Source organism: Eublepharis macularius, chromosome 3, assembly GCF_028583425.1.
Source record: "Eublepharis macularius isolate TG4126 chromosome 3, MPM_Emac_v1.0, whole genome shotgun sequence".
In the NCBI taxonomy this organism is placed as follows: domain Eukaryota; kingdom Metazoa; phylum Chordata; class Lepidosauria; order Squamata; family Eublepharidae; genus Eublepharis; species Eublepharis macularius.
Window position 1 is genome coordinate 23,296,363 of NC_072792.1, and position 15,427 is coordinate 23,311,789.

Below are 15,427 nucleotides of genomic sequence, written 5' to 3' on the forward strand. Positions count from 1 at the left end.
TATTTTGGCTGTTAGATGCCAGACAATGAAACAGTAGAAGCTGTTCCTGTCTGCTGTGCTTATCAACTTCCTCAAGATGTTTATCTACCTTTTGTAAGAGTAGAACTCTTGTGTTACCACTCCAAACATGTGCCTTAAATACAGGGGTAGGATAGGGAAGATTGAATGGGAAGATTGAGTGGCCAGGACAATGTTTAATCTGTCCTGTATCCCCCCACCCCTTCAGCTGGGCTTGTTTAGAGTTTTGGGGTCCTCTAGAGGTGGGGGGAGAGAATGTTAGAAAACGACTTCTGGAGGCATTTGCAGTGAAAAGTGTTACTTTTTCCTGCCTGCTGATTCTCCACTACCAGACCTGTCCGCTCTGTTTTCTTTACAAGGGGAGAATGGGTTGAGAACCTACATTTCCCTTATTATTTATCCAAGTTCCACTGTTGGATGGATCAGAGGTTTCTAATGGTATGGGGCAGTTAGGGCCACACGAATTGTTTCCAGGGGTTAAATGCCGTCCAGGGCCATGCCCCCTCGACCAAATGCCCTGCTGGACAGGCTTGCAATTTGCTGTCCCTTCCATGGAGCTAGGGCAAGCACCATTCTCCCAGCTGATGTGCGGAGAGGGCCGTTCTTCAGATGAGCTGTATAATTAAGTATGAAAAACGTTTGCCAGTGCATTGCTTGTGGGTATAGCTCTCCCAAGCTACCCTTTAGTAGCTGTGTTGGTTAGGATGGTGGCTCCTTAAGTGTCAAAAACTTTGATTTGTTGACTTTCACTAGAAAACTTACCAGTGGAGTCTTGCATATCTTTGACCAGCTGGTTTCCCTGGAATGGGAATAGCTCATTCTTTGAATGTTCTCACGCAATTGTTTCTATTACCAAATATTTGGTCATTTATCTAACAGCTCTTCTAATCCACTGATGGGACCAGATTTTTCCATCATCATCATCATCATCATCATCATCATTATTAATAATAATAATAATACAATGATGATTATGATAACAACAATATTCAATTTATATACAGCCCTTCAGAACAACTTAACACCCAGTCAGAGCGGTTTACAAAGTATGTTGTTATTATTATCCCCACAACAATCACCTTGTGAGGTGGGTGGGGCTGAGAGAGCTCTGAAAGAGCTGGGACCCAACTGGCTTCAAGTGGAGGAGTGGGGAATCAAACCCGGTTCTCCAAATTAGAGTCCCGCCGCTCTTAACCACCGCACCACACTGGCTGTCTATATTTGTTCTATAAGAATCACTGTTCTGAATGACTTTTGTTAGTATTAAGTATTAAAGACTGCTTGGTCATTTATAATCCCCCCCAAGAGCTGTTTCAAGAGTTATCTCAAGCTGTTTGTTTGTTTGTTTACTTCATTTATAGTGAGAATTTCTCACTGAGACTTGGTGTAGATTATAACTAAAAACAATGCAGTAAGAATAGTAGACAAAACTAGAGAATATTGCACTAAAAACCTACCTCCTCTGATTGCTGAAGAGGTGTGTAGTCTTAACATCTTTGCGGCTGTTCGATGTGTCTTTATGGTTGTAAACTGAGTTTTATATTTTGTATTTATACTGGATTTGTTGTTGTAGTTTAAAAATGTTGTTACCCGCCCTGAGCCTGTTCACAGGGAGGCCGGGTTACAAATGTAATAAATTAAATTAAATTAGTATAAAAAGACAGTAAAGGAGGGATTACAAGACTGGGGAACAATGCAGTGAAACATTATGTTACATACAATAAAGAATGCCCTAGGGTCCCCATTGGCAAGAAAAGCAGGGTATAAATGAGGTAAATAATTAAATAAGGTGTGGCATCGTAAAAATTTTACTGTCCCTATGCAGCATCTTACCTAGTCTTCCTCTCCTCCATTTAATTCTTGCAACAAAGATCATGTAAGGTAGGTTAGGCTGAGTGTGTGTGACTGGCAAGCTGTTACGGCACAGCAGGAATTTGAACCTGGGCCTCCCAAATCCTAGGCCAGCACTCAAACCACTACACCTCACTGGTTCTCCAGCATGAAATGTTCTGTCTGCAAACATGCAGTGTATGAAATACGGGAATCTACTCCGTTCTGCTGGAGTATGCACAGAATAGGCACTGCGTGTTCAGTATAGCCAAGATACCTTTAAGACAACCGGTGAACACACACCAGGGCATCTGATTTCTCCGGAGCTCAGTTCCAAGTTAACGCACATTATCATTGCAGCAAAAACCACAATCTCAAATGAAATTTTCTGATTTCCAAAAATCGGCCTGAACTGGGGTGGGGGCAGGGGAGGGGGGGGGTGCTCATAAGCATGTGACGCAAAGCTTTCTAGCAGCTTACTGGCTAGCAGGTTAGATGCAGCAGAGACCACACCAAGTAAGGTGAACTATATACAGATTTATTTACAGATATATATATATATACACAGTCCAATAGCCTTTACAACTCAGAGCGGCAAAGTGCTTCGCCAGACTCTGATACCTATGCAGGCACTCAATACACTGCACACAGAGTACATTTATATAACTTACATCCAATCAGCTTTTACTTTTGCACTCAGCACATCTGGCTGATGCAACCTTGCAACCTTGGACGATCATATGACTTAGCTGTCATTTAGATTAGAATGATCTGACAATGTCTGAATCTTGCCAGAGTTATTTTCACACTCTGACAGCATGTACCTGTGGATATGAAGAAGGAATGGTCCTTCTCCTTAAGAGTTTTCCATTGTAGCTTCTTCATCCTGTTCCATCAAGGAGAAGCAACTTTAACTGGGAGAACATTTGGGGGCGGGGAAGATTACCTGCCACCTTCCCAAGATCATGTTCTTAACATTCTGGAATAGGACAACTCATCCTCAAATGTTCTGACGTGACAAGTACCTCTTAAATTAGGATACCAAACTTGTCTATATTAGAGAACCGGTGTGATGCAGCAGTTTGAGTGTTGGACAAGGATTTGGGAGACCCACGTTGGGCTCCCCGCTCTGCCGTGGACGCTTGCGGGGAGACCCCGGGTCGGTCACACTCTTTCAGCCTAACCTAACTCATAAGGTCGTTGTAAGGTTAAAATGGAGGAGAGGAGAAGGATGTAAGCTGCTTTGGGTCCCCACTGAGGAAAAAGGTGTGGTATAAATGGATTTTAAAAATAAATATAGTACACGTTGGGTTGGGCCTCCATTGTGACCCTATCTGCGCACCATAATTTGAGGGACAACCTAAAAGACTGAACGACATCCAGCTTGAAACAGACAAAAATATTCTAAGCTATTTCATAAGGATATAACCAGTTTTATTAGATTTTGTTCTTATTTGCCTGAACAAAAATGTTCTAAACTTCAAATTCCATGTAAGCGAGGCTTGAAAAAAATTTACAATGTGAGTGTTTTTTTTTTTTTTTGCAAAATCTTTGTTACTGAACTTTTGTCCAGCTTATGACTGGCCTCTTCAGCTGTAGAGAAATCAGTTGCTTTCCAGTTCTGTTAGCGAGAATTTTTTTTTTTAGGAAGATACCTGAGAATGCAGGAACACTAGACAGGTAAAGTAAAATTAGGGCACCTGAGCTTCCAGTCAGAATGAGCAGTCTTGGATAGGTAAGGCGATACCTGGCCTTTCACAAGAGGAGTTCTCTTACTGACGACTGTGGAAAACATATTGCATGTTTATATGATTTGCATTAGGATCTGGCAAAATGGAAGAGCCGCCGCAAGAGTTACACTTCTGATTTGCAGAAGAAAAAAGAAGAGAGAGAAGAAATTGAGCGGAGAACTTCTGAGAGTTCTGAGAGACGCATCAAATCGTTGAAACAAATGCAGAAGGACAGGTAATGCTCTTTAAACTGTGATTAGCATTTCTAATAAGTCCTAAGTATGTTTGCTTGGAAATAACCATTCAACTGTGTTACTCTGTTGGAAGTGTCCTTAAGATTGGAGCCTTGTGTATGCAGATGCAAGTACAGCATTTTCATTTTTTATAATTTTATTTTCTTTCTTTCTTTAAAATGGAACTCTGCAACTTTATCTGCTACTAAAATTATTTGCATTGTGCTTTTAATCATCTTAATGGGACTTTTAAAAGGAATAAATAGTGCATTGCTTTGAATAAGTGAACTTTCAGTTCAGGGTTTTTCTTCAGACACCAATGCTTAGAAGAGTTGGTTTAATTTACATCCTGACTGTAAACTTGGAAGATTCCTGTTTATTGCTATGTGGCTTACTATCAAGTATGTGCGCTTGAGATCCCAGCATGTATACTTTCTGTTCAGCAGTCTTAGTTGGAGGTGGCTTGAGTTTCTCATTGAATTTTATTTTCTTGTTTAACTAGTTCTGGTAAAAATAACACAGGCATTTGCTGGTTTTTATAAAAGAACATTACAAAACTCACACCTGGCTGTTACCATCTGTAGCCTGAATCCTACTGTGTTCCTAGTGGAATATAGGACAAATGTAAGCTTACTTAAGAGGTTAAAAATAATTTCTATACTTGCTTAAAGTTTTTATGACATCTTAGGTTCATACTGTTTAAATTAGGGACTCATACTGAGATATTTCTATGTTTTTGTGTTCAATCCTTTAATCTGAAAAGCTGTCATTGAACTGCAATAGGAAGCAATTCATTAGTCATCAAATCAAGTATTCACCCTTGGGAAACATTTTCTAAAACTTGCCCGAGGGTAACAGGTCATTCTAGGCAATATTTAATATAATGACAACACACATGGGTCTTATTTATATGAAATGAAGAGAGAGAGAGAAATGAAAACCCTGTTTAGGAGTGCATAGATGAAGACTGAATAATAACCAGAAAACCTGCACATTTTTCAGACTCTGCTTTAGAATGAATTTAATAAAGAACTGATGCCTGGAAGCCCACCTGTTTCTGTAGTTCGCTAATGCTGCAAATATGCTTTCCTTTGGTCTCTAGAGAGGACAGAGATCAAGGGCTGTACAGTGGTGGTAGCCGGCAGCAAGCAGGACCCAGGTATTTGTCGAATGACAGTGTGTTCAACGAAGAGCAAATGACTTCCGGACCATCAAAAGATCACCCTGTTGAAAATGATGCTGCCATCTGTTTGCTGAAGAGCGAAGAAAATGGTAAAGAGAGTGATCGAAAAACAGAGACCGTAGCAAGCGTTGAAACTCCAGTTCCACCTAAAAGCACGAGAGAAGAAAAGAGTCAGCCCCCTTTGTCAGCTTACTATTCAGTCAGTGCCCCAATTGGGTCAGCTCGGGTTTCAGCTTCTCTCCCAAGAACTTACTCGAAAACTGATACTGCCAGGCTAACATCTGTGGTTACACCAAGACCTTTTGGTGTGCATTCAAGAGGAATCTCATCACTTCCCAGGTCGTTCACGGTAAAAACTTTCGTCTTAAGGTGTTTGTGGGAAACTGTTCTCTAGCTAATTCAAGCTAGTTTTCTCTTTTTCCGTAGGATTTTTTTAAAAAAACAAAACATTACATAGTGTGTAAACAAACACTTAAAATAGTCAGATGTTTCTTTACTAACAAGTGCATTTTAAAGGCCAATAAAAAAGCTGTTGAAGAAAACGAAGATTAAATAGTTTTTATGGCATTATTTAATGGGACATTCAGTTACCTCTTATGCCGCTTCAGCATTGTTTACTACCCCAAATTATGATTTTAAAGGGCTTGCTCACTTAACCGCACTGCTCTGCTGCAGTGTTTGTGGGCAATTCTTTTTGAGATTGCTCAGGTCAGGGTAATACAATCATCATTTTATGAAATGCATTAATAAAGACCCTTTATGAAGTTGTGTGTTGGGCCTGGATAAAACACGAAGGCGACTAGTGTTTAACGCTCTTTAGTGCTGCACCCAGTTTTGAAAATTGTCTTTAAGAAAACTTAAAAGTTGCAGACGCAAAACTTGTGTCTCTTCTAGATGGATGATGCCTCAAAACATAATGGAGAAGTAGACGCATCCAAGAGAACTCAACGTACATTCACCAGCAATTTGTTTTCTAAAGCGGAGGCTGAGAAAAGCCCGTCTCCGAATAACTTAAGAAATGCCGAGGAGGACAAGTCTAGGACAAGAGATCCACTTGCAGAGAATGCTACTTCTCCCTACCAACCTGCAGATACTGTTCATCTTGGCCCTAAATCAGAGCAAGACTTGATTACAGCTGTATCTTCAGCAGTGGAAGAGAGAAGTCTTCAAGAGACGGCGGCTTCAAGGGTACAAGTGAGTATGGAAAGATAACTAACCTTTCTGCTGCCTAGCGCTTCGTTCAGTGTCAGCAATGTGTTAAGTATTGTATAGAAGGGTGTAGGAGTGATATGGGCTCTGCCCAGAAGAATTCAACAGGTGATGGGACAAGGTTGCTTGTGAGGCATTAAGTGGCAGCTTGGTTTGTCTAAGTCTCTTCAAGAATGGCTTTGTTATGGAAATGGGCCTTGTGGAAGAGAGAGAAGCAGTTTGAATAGGGAGATAAGGGAGTTGTCTATCTAGAAACTTAGCAAGTGCCATAGAAAATGGAATGTGTAGGGTGGCTGCCTAATGACTCGAAGAATTTCTTTCCCTGTATGAAACCCTCCGATTACTTATGTCTTGCGGTTCTAGGTCTTGAAATGAAACAGTGGTTCAGCAGTTCTTTTCAAGACCGTCAAGTATGTCTACTGTCTCCAGCTTGGGACTAGGCTTGTTTTCTGGTTCATCATAACAGACTTCAGAGGTGATGAGAACCTTGCAAAAAAGCCACTGATATTCAAGCTCGCGTAGTTCAAAATTAGCATTTTTTGTTGAGTATAAGCTGTCTTTTGATCACCATGAAGCCAGGTTTGCAATTCAAAGCAGGTGTGATTGTGAGAAGTGCCACACCTGTGCAGCGACTGCATTTGGCATGCAGTTTGGCTGTGTAGCTGCTGATCCAGCATGCTTCATTGCTATTCCCTTGGGTCATCATGGGGCACTGCCTTTGAAAGCTACCATTGGGTTATATAATTCTGCACTTGCTGCCATTGGCACTCCTTGGCTGTCAGCTTTCCTCCTCCTCCTCTTCTTTTCCCCAGGCTCTTCACAGCCAAGAACGTTTCCATTATGGGGTCAACCATTTTAACTTCCTAGATTTAGAACTATTATATTAACCAGGGGTCATTTCGTAGAAAAAGAACTGCAGGAACTCATTAGCATAACTCATTAGCATATCTCATTAGCATTTGCCACACACCCCTGACATCACCGGAAGTGTGTCAGAAGGCAACACCCTCCCCTCAGGCCCCTTTCCCCCCAAATCTCCAGGTATTTCCTGAAAAGAAAGCAGAATGAACTCAAAGCAGCTTACCCTCCTCTGGAGATCCCAGCCCCAGCAGCCCTACTTGTACTCACTCACTCACTCACTCACTCACTAGTCACGAATGAAAATAAAGCAGCAGAATGAATTGAAGCAGCTTACCCTCCTTTAGAGATCATGGCCCAGCAGCTCAGCTTGCTCTCAGCTCACTCTCACTCTCTCACTCTCACTCGTCATGAATGAAAATAAAGCAGCAGAATGAATTGAAGCAGCTTAGCCTCCTTTGGAGATCCAAGCCCAGCAACCCAGCTTGCACTCACTCACTCACTCTCACGGATGAAAATAAAGCAGCAGAATGACTTGAAGCATCTTAGCCTCCTTTGGAGGGGAGGCAGAGGGGAGGAAAAGGAATCACATGGGCAGGGCCAAAACCCACATGACCACTTTTCAGCTCTACCAGAACGTCGTTCCGGTGCGTTCCCCCTCCAAATGAGCCTTGGTATTAACTGTACAGTCCTGTGCTGACTGACTCCTGTCTAAGGTTATTGCTTTCAAGAAATTCTGGTGGGAGTAACTCTCTTTAGGATTGTGCTGTGTGTGCTCACCCGGTGAAAATTAAAGTGACCAAGGTTTTGAGAGGTGAACTAGATGTGATGGTGTCCTCATGGCTGCCGCTGCTATTTTGAAGTGATTTTAAAAACACTGTGCAGGCTTGGGCCTGCAACGCAACTGGCAGAGGAGCTCCTGTCCCCCCCTGCCCCTTATCAAGTGCCAAAACAGCTTCAACCCCCTCCCCCCCCACACACACAACTGTTTTAGCACTTGAAAAGATGTAGTGGGGAGAAGACCACTGTGCTGTAGGCTTTTGTGGCATTTTAAAATCACTTTGATGGTGATGGTGCCCTCATGGCGGCCATGAGAATACCATTTCACCTTAAGCCTTGGTAAATGTCATTTAGTATCTCTAACTGCCAGCGTGGGAACTTGAGATGCAGCAGTCGAAAGCTTTCTTAGTCCAGGAGAAGTGCTTTGTTTGGGGAAACAGAAAGCCTCCCCAAAGGAAACTGTCCTAGCTGTAGAAAGCTTATTCCTAGTTGTGAGACAAGGGTTATGTTGATTTTATTTCTTTTGATCGGAAGACAGCCTGGGGGAAGCAAAAAGCCGTGGCAAAGCATTGTTGAGAAACTCTTGCTGATTCAGTTTAGTTTCAAACAATTCGAAAAAAAACATTTTTTTCAAGTTTTTGAAGGTGCTGAATTGGTGAGCAAATTGCAGTCTGAAAGAGCACTTGAATATCATCAAAAATGCATCTCTCTCTCTCTCTTGTTGAAGGCTTGTTGAGCTAGTTTTGTGCTTATGTTGATTTGCAGGGGCTTCAGAGATGTTTTGTGTTATGTGACTTGCAGTAAGGCCAGTATCAAGTCACCAAGTGGTGTTTCTATCCTGGAAGGACAAATGGATAAGTAAGGCTAGGGAAGCTGAACATCTGATTCTGACTTGCTGAATCTTGCTCTGTTCCTCTATTTTGTTGTCCCAGTCCGTGAACTTTGAAACAAGTCTCTTTTGTAACTTTTACAAAATCATATACTGAAACCATGATCCAAAGAATGGACATGAATTTGTCCATGGGAGGGAAATGTCACGAGAGGCAAATACAATTGCTGATTTGTGTGGTGAGACGATTGCAGCTTTTCCCACTGCGGAAGAGATAAGTCACTCTAAAAACTGAACAGGAGCTTATCTCTTCAGCTCCTGGGATTGCTACAGCCAAAATGTCATTGAGAGCCTAGGCAGCATACCTGATTCTCCCAAATGTGTAGCTTTTCATTCGTTTGGGTTGCAACTTGAGTGTGACAGAAGTGTTCAGGACTAATCTTGCCATACATTTTTAGAAGGTGCTGTTAAGAACCTCTGCTGTTCCCATCTTTCTCTAATTACAAATGTAAACAAAGGAGGTTGTCAGCAGCCAGTGGCTTCAATGCCATTGTGTCTTCGAGAAGCTGATGGCAACATGCTTTGGGGAATGATTAGCGAAGAGCATTCCTTACATTCCTAGCAGTGTTGTGGATGGCAGGGCAAGGAAATTTTAGACACAGATATCTCTTGTGAAACCACTTTCCCGTCCAATTTACTTAACTTCTTGATGCAACTTAATGCAGTTTTTCACTAGTTTGGATTGCAGCCTCGGTTTTCTTTCCCAGTTTCAACTGTAATATTTTCTTTAAAAGTATTTATTAGTACAAGCAACTAACACTTCTGTTTTAACCAGATTTCCTTAATAATATTTACTTTAGATGACCCGTTCTTAAAATAAACTGAATTGCAGGCTGCTTTTGTGCGTTTCTTGCAAAACACTATTCTTCTGACATTATGGTCTTAAAGTAGGGTCGTGTCCAAATTAAACTCAAAGCTGTAATATGTGCCAACCACTAGAATAAATACAGGAGTGAATAAAGTAGGGAAGCATCTGGCAATGTCTGAACTAAAGAAGTAAAAAAACCCCGCACATCTTGGTGACTCTTAGTGATGCTTCCCTTCCCCCTTCATCCCACATTTCTAGTCTAGTGCTATTGGACTATTGAATGTTCTTTCATGTTAAAATTTCCATGAAGATGGGGATATTCCCATTCTTTGGTTGTAGAGCTGGCTTCTTATTTAAGGGGAACGTATTTAAAGGGAACTTTTTAAGGCCGTTTCCCCACATCTTAAAACGGTCGCCCCAATCATTGAACGCTGGCAGCTTTTCTGCACAATTCCTGATGTCATCGTTTCCAAAATGGATGTAGGCACTTATGATTCCGTTTTCGTGGTGCTATGAAAACAGAATCATAACTGCCTGCATCCATTTTGGAAACGGTGACATCAGAAATCACACGGAGAAGCTGCCAGAATTCCATAAGCAGGGCACTATTTTTAAAACACGGGGAAACGGCATAAAACACAGAGAATGTTCTAAAAAGAAAGCCCTCCACCTTGAGTCTTCCTCATTTTACCACCTCACTCCCTCCTCAATCTCTTGCATGTATAAAATTGAGCATTATTCTTTGGTCTTGAAATTGCTTCATTGTTCTCTCTCTTCCTCTTTCCCATCTTAATCCCAATCAATTGGTCTGTCTTTAATGCTTCAGCAAATGAGCCGTAGTAGCAACGCATTGATTCCATCAAGGTAAAAATAAGACGTTTCCACACATTTTCAAAGGAAAAATTAAAACACTTAACAAACATCTAAAATATCTCAAAATAAAATGACCACATCATAATCCGATTACCTGAAATCACAGCATTTAGTACAGATAACTCCAGGTTCTATATTACCAAAAGACAAGTTTAAGCCAGCAGTTAAATGTTACTTTAATTACCTTTTATTATATTGCTGTACTACCTTGCTGTTATGTTAAAATCCGAGGTTAGCACAGCAGTTGTGAAGTAAAGGTAGAGTTGTATATGTTCTCATTTCATATTTATGTGAACTTTGTAAATTCTGATTTTCTGTGTGTGAGCAGAGATGCTGGAAGCTTTTAATAACATCCGACATAACCTCCCCAGTAAACTCTTTTTCTATAAAATTGTTCTGAAGGTTGCAGTCCCGCCAAGTAAAGATACTGTTGCTTGAAGATTAACATAAATAAACAAAGTAGCTACTGGAAAATTGATAAGAGTTAAATAATAGTAGGTAATAGCTCTTTTGTTCCTTATGAGCCTCAGTGAGGTAGAAATCTGATCTTGGTTTCACTTCAGTGCAATAAATAACACCCTACACCCCAGAGACTAGAACAGTTTGCTCACGCAGACAAAAAGATAACATGGTTGTTGTGGGTTTTCCGGGCTGCATTGCAGTGGTCTTGGCATTGTAGTTCCTGACATTTCACCAGCAGCTGTGGCTGGCATCTTCAGAGGTGTAGCACCGAAAGACAGAGATCTCTCAGTGTCTCTCTACAGCCTGGAAAATCTACAACAAGCATCTTTCTCTGGCCATGAAAGCCTTCGACAAAAAGATAACATGTTTTCCGTTTTCCAGGATTTTTTTAAGCACCTGTAATGTTAAGAAGGAAAGGGGACGTATCTTTGAAATGATCTACTTTCCATTGCAGAGATTTAAGGGGAAAGACAGAACTCTACAGCAGAAGGGGCTAGATGTTTACTTTATTTCAGAGAACCTGATACAGCTTAGTATATTGTTATATCAATGTAGTATTGTTTTTTAAACAATAAACGCCTCCCAAGATTGGGGGGGGGGTGGAGCAAATGGCCACTGCAGGGTCAGGTGAGGGAAAACATTGGCCACGTGGTTGGGAAGACCTGAATTTTCCCACCCACCCAGCAGCTGCCCAGGCTTTACTATCTTTCCTACAACTTTGGAGCAAACCCAGTTTGGGAAAGACTAGAGAAAAGCTGGGGAAACCACAGAAAGGCATGAATGCAGCATGATATTGTGAGGAAACAGGTGGGAAAACCCAGATTCCACAAGGTATTGAACCTGAGGGCCAAACTACAAGTGACGCCGGACACTAGTTGGACGCTTGTCAGCTTCCCTCAAGTTATGATGGGAAATGTAGGCAGCTTGGCGGAATGTTGGACAAGTGACAGTTGAAAAGTCCATTGGACAGCAGTTGGAGGGCCAACCTGCAAGACCAGGATGCCTACATTTCCCATCAAAACTTGAGGGAAGCTGACAAGTGTCCAACCTGTGTCAGGCATCACTTGTAGCTTGGCCCTGAGTCAGATAATCTATGTGGAAATGGCCATTGTTTTACTAGAGTTACTTCACTTTTATGCTGCCTTTAGGATGAGCCAGCCAGACTATAAATTCATGTAAATAAATATTTTTATTCCGTTTGTAGCTCAAAGGGGATTGTTAGCACTTTACTGGAGGATAAAATTTAAAGGGGGTTCCTCCAAGGGGTGCTACTGCCATCACATTAAGAATATGATTGCAGAGCACTGAATCATGCAATAATTTGTCGCTATTATAGTTCATTTCAATTGTTCAGATTCAGTTTTTGAGGTGGTAGAATAGACTGCCCCACCAAAGAATATTAGAGGGTGTTTTTTTAATTAAAGTATGTTCCTTGTTTTGGAAACCTTAGTGCTGGTAAAACTGATCAGAATGAGGGTATAGTACAAAGATCAGACCATGAAGAAAGAGAGAGTAGCTCCATCTTGGCTTTCATTCAGATTTTTTGGAGAGTTGGCAGGTATGTAATAAGCTTGTGTTGTAATCACGTATCTTGGACTATGTGTGTACAAATTTTCATGTCTCTTGATCATGTATCCCATGTATTTTCTCATGAAAGAATAAGGGAGGGCCAAGTGCTTGAATACAAATATTGTTAGTGAAGGGAGATTATGTTCCTTGTGTTTTTGGCTGCTACTGCAGCTAATCCCATTCCCTGTCCTCTCCCAAATCCGAACTTGATTGTAGTGTGTAAATTGGCAGTGGAATTCCACACTGTCCCAACATACCACTTGGCTTATTCAGTTGGATGTAAGTGCCCATGTCCATTTTACTCTGACACTCATATTTTCACAATTCTTTTTTGTAATCGGGATGTGGTGTTCTGTGTGGACACCAGATTTTTGGGGGGAGATTATTTCAAAGGTCCTTAACCATTTGGAGGTGCACCTTATGGAAGGGGGCCATGGTTGAGTGGTTGGTTTGCTCTGCATGCAGGTTTCATTCCCCTCAATCTACAGTTAAAAGGATCAGATAGTAGGTGATAAGAGAAACCTCCGCCAGAGATCCTGGAGAGCTGGTGCCAGTCCTTCTAGACAATTAGTGTTGCCAACCTCTAGGTCGTGGCTGCAGATCTCCTGGAATTACAACTGATCCCCAGGCCACAGAGATCAGTTCCCCTGGAGAAAATGGCAGTTTTGGATAGAGGACTTTATGACATTGTACCCCACTGAGGTCTCTGCCCTCCCCAAACCCCACCCTCTCCGGGCACCACTCCCCAAATTTCCAGGAATTTCCCTAGCTGAAGTTGGCAACCCTATAGACAATGATAATCAGTGGTCTGATTCAATCTGTCACCTTCATGTGTATTTGTGCCCCCCATTTTGATGGAAGGAAATCCTATTTTCAGACTTTCTTCATAATCAGGATATTTCTGTGAACACTCCATGTTGGTGGTACAAGTGAAATTCAGGGGCCATTTGCAGAGGAAAGATGGTGTATACAGTTGCCCTCCTGCCCTTGGGATGGGGGGGTTTGCTGAGGCATGGGAGGGGTTAGTCACTCTGGTACCTGCCCATCAATCCTTGTTGGCAAACTTTCCCTGCCTATTCATTCCCTTAACCAACCGGCATATGTTTATAAAACATGTGTACTTGTATAATGTATCTTCTGAATACAAAGATGTCAGATTTCAAAGGATTACTGCAATGTTGCTTCAGCAGCTTTAGGGTGTGCATCATGTGTTTTGAAATGCATTCACACTTACGCACACATTTAATGAAAGATTTTAATACCATGCCTCTTCCTTTGTTCAGGATGGCTAACAAACAAATATGTTAAAAAATATAAATCATCAAAATCAATAAAAGTAGAGGCAGCCAAAAATATAAGGAAAACAACTGATATGCAGCAGCATCAAAAGAAAAAAATCAGTTCCAACCATTTTTCTCAGTGTTCCCCAAAGCCCATTTTAGATTTTACATGGTGATCTATGCCCGTTAACATGCAAGAAAAAGAAACCTCAGTTAGGTATACCTGGAGTTGTTCTGCCACCACCCACTCAGTCCTCCCTCCCTCACTGAGGGTATTAGCTCTTCCATACAAATAACAACAACAACAACAACAACATTATTCAATTTATATACTGCCCTTCAGGACAACTTAACACCCACTCAGAACAGTTTACAAAGTATGTTATTATTAACCCCACAACAACAATCACCCTGTGAGGTGGGTGGGGCTGAGAGAGCTCTAAGTGTGCTGTGACTGACCCAAGGTGACCCAGCTGGCTTCAAGTGGAGGAGCGGGGAATCAAACCCTGCTTTCCAGATTAGAGCCCTGCACTGTTAACCGCCACACCAAACTGGCTTTCATGGCCTTGGTCCCATGTATCTATAGGGCTGCCTCCCTCTATGCTCTGCCATGCACGCTTTGCTCATCTGAATTGGGCCTTCTGCAGGTCCCACCCTGCAAACGGACAGAATCAGCAACTGTCTGCACAGGTGCATTCTATGTTGTGGCCCCAATCTTGTCCAATGGCCTACCTGAGGAAGTTGGGAAGACACACTGTCTTGGCTTTCTGCAAACTTGAATTATTTGGGAGGGGTTTTATATGCAGGTAAGAGGGATGTGTTGTATCCAAATGGTTTAGAAAGAAACTTTGGGAAAGGGATAGGGACTGCTGCAGACTACACTACTGTGTTCTGACTGTTGCTGCAACCTGTTGCATTGTTCACACGATCTTCCCGCCGTAGGTCATATCAGCTGATGCTATATAATCTGCCTTGAGTCTCACTGAGAAAAGTGAACTATAAATAATGTAAATCAGTCAATAAAATGCTGATGTGTAATATGCCAGATCTCGCCTGGCCATGGAAAGTTTTTATTTTTCCCAGCAAAGGTTAAACCTACTGCCTTCCTTTAGTTCATTTGGTAAACCATTTTGTATCAAGGAGTTGTTAATCATCCTGGCTAGAGGAACAAGCCGCAGCTTTTAATTAACTACAATGAGCACAGATTGACATTACAAATGGTCTGTTCATCATCTTAGTCAAGGAGAACAAGCCAAGATGATCCCTACGACTTGGATGAGGGGTAGCTTCTAGCACCTCTGGCAAAGAACCTACAATGACGCAGGCATCCAAGTTGGATCACATGAGAGATGTTATCAGCAAAGGATTTTCCATTTTCAGCTCCTTCTAATAATTGGGGTGCCTTGGCCTATACTTATTCCTTATCCAGTTGCCTATACTCATTAAATCACAATTCTTTGTGATGCGTGTGAAGATTTGATGAGTAAATATATCTTGCCTTCTGCAAGCATCGATGTGTTCCTGGCTGCCTCTGGAAATCCACACACCGCCCATGCAAGGATTGTCGAAACTTAATAAAGGGCAACTCCCACACCACAACACACTCTTTGCTTTGTCATTTCTGAACTGGAAACCTCACTGCAGTTTTATGAGGCGAGCCATGCCCCAAATTTGCGAGACAGAAGTAAAAACGTTTTATTGCCAG

General features: G+C 41.8%; 1 protein-coding gene across 8 annotated transcripts in view; it reads left to right on the forward strand.

The window, feature by feature from the left end:
- Positions 1-15,427, forward strand: part of LMO7 (LIM domain 7) — a 189,044-nt gene that overhangs the window by 129,761 nt on the left and 43,856 nt on the right. For all 8 annotated transcript variants that reach the window (XM_054973080.1, XM_054973085.1, XM_054973079.1 and 5 more), the window contains 3 exons: positions 3,671-3,813; positions 4,914-5,343; positions 5,889-6,188. In XM_054973080.1, the coding sequence (XP_054829055.1) occupies positions 3,671-3,813; positions 4,914-5,343; positions 5,889-6,188 (873 nt within the window). The remainder of the gene's footprint in view (positions 1-3,670; positions 3,814-4,913; positions 5,344-5,888; positions 6,189-15,427) is intronic.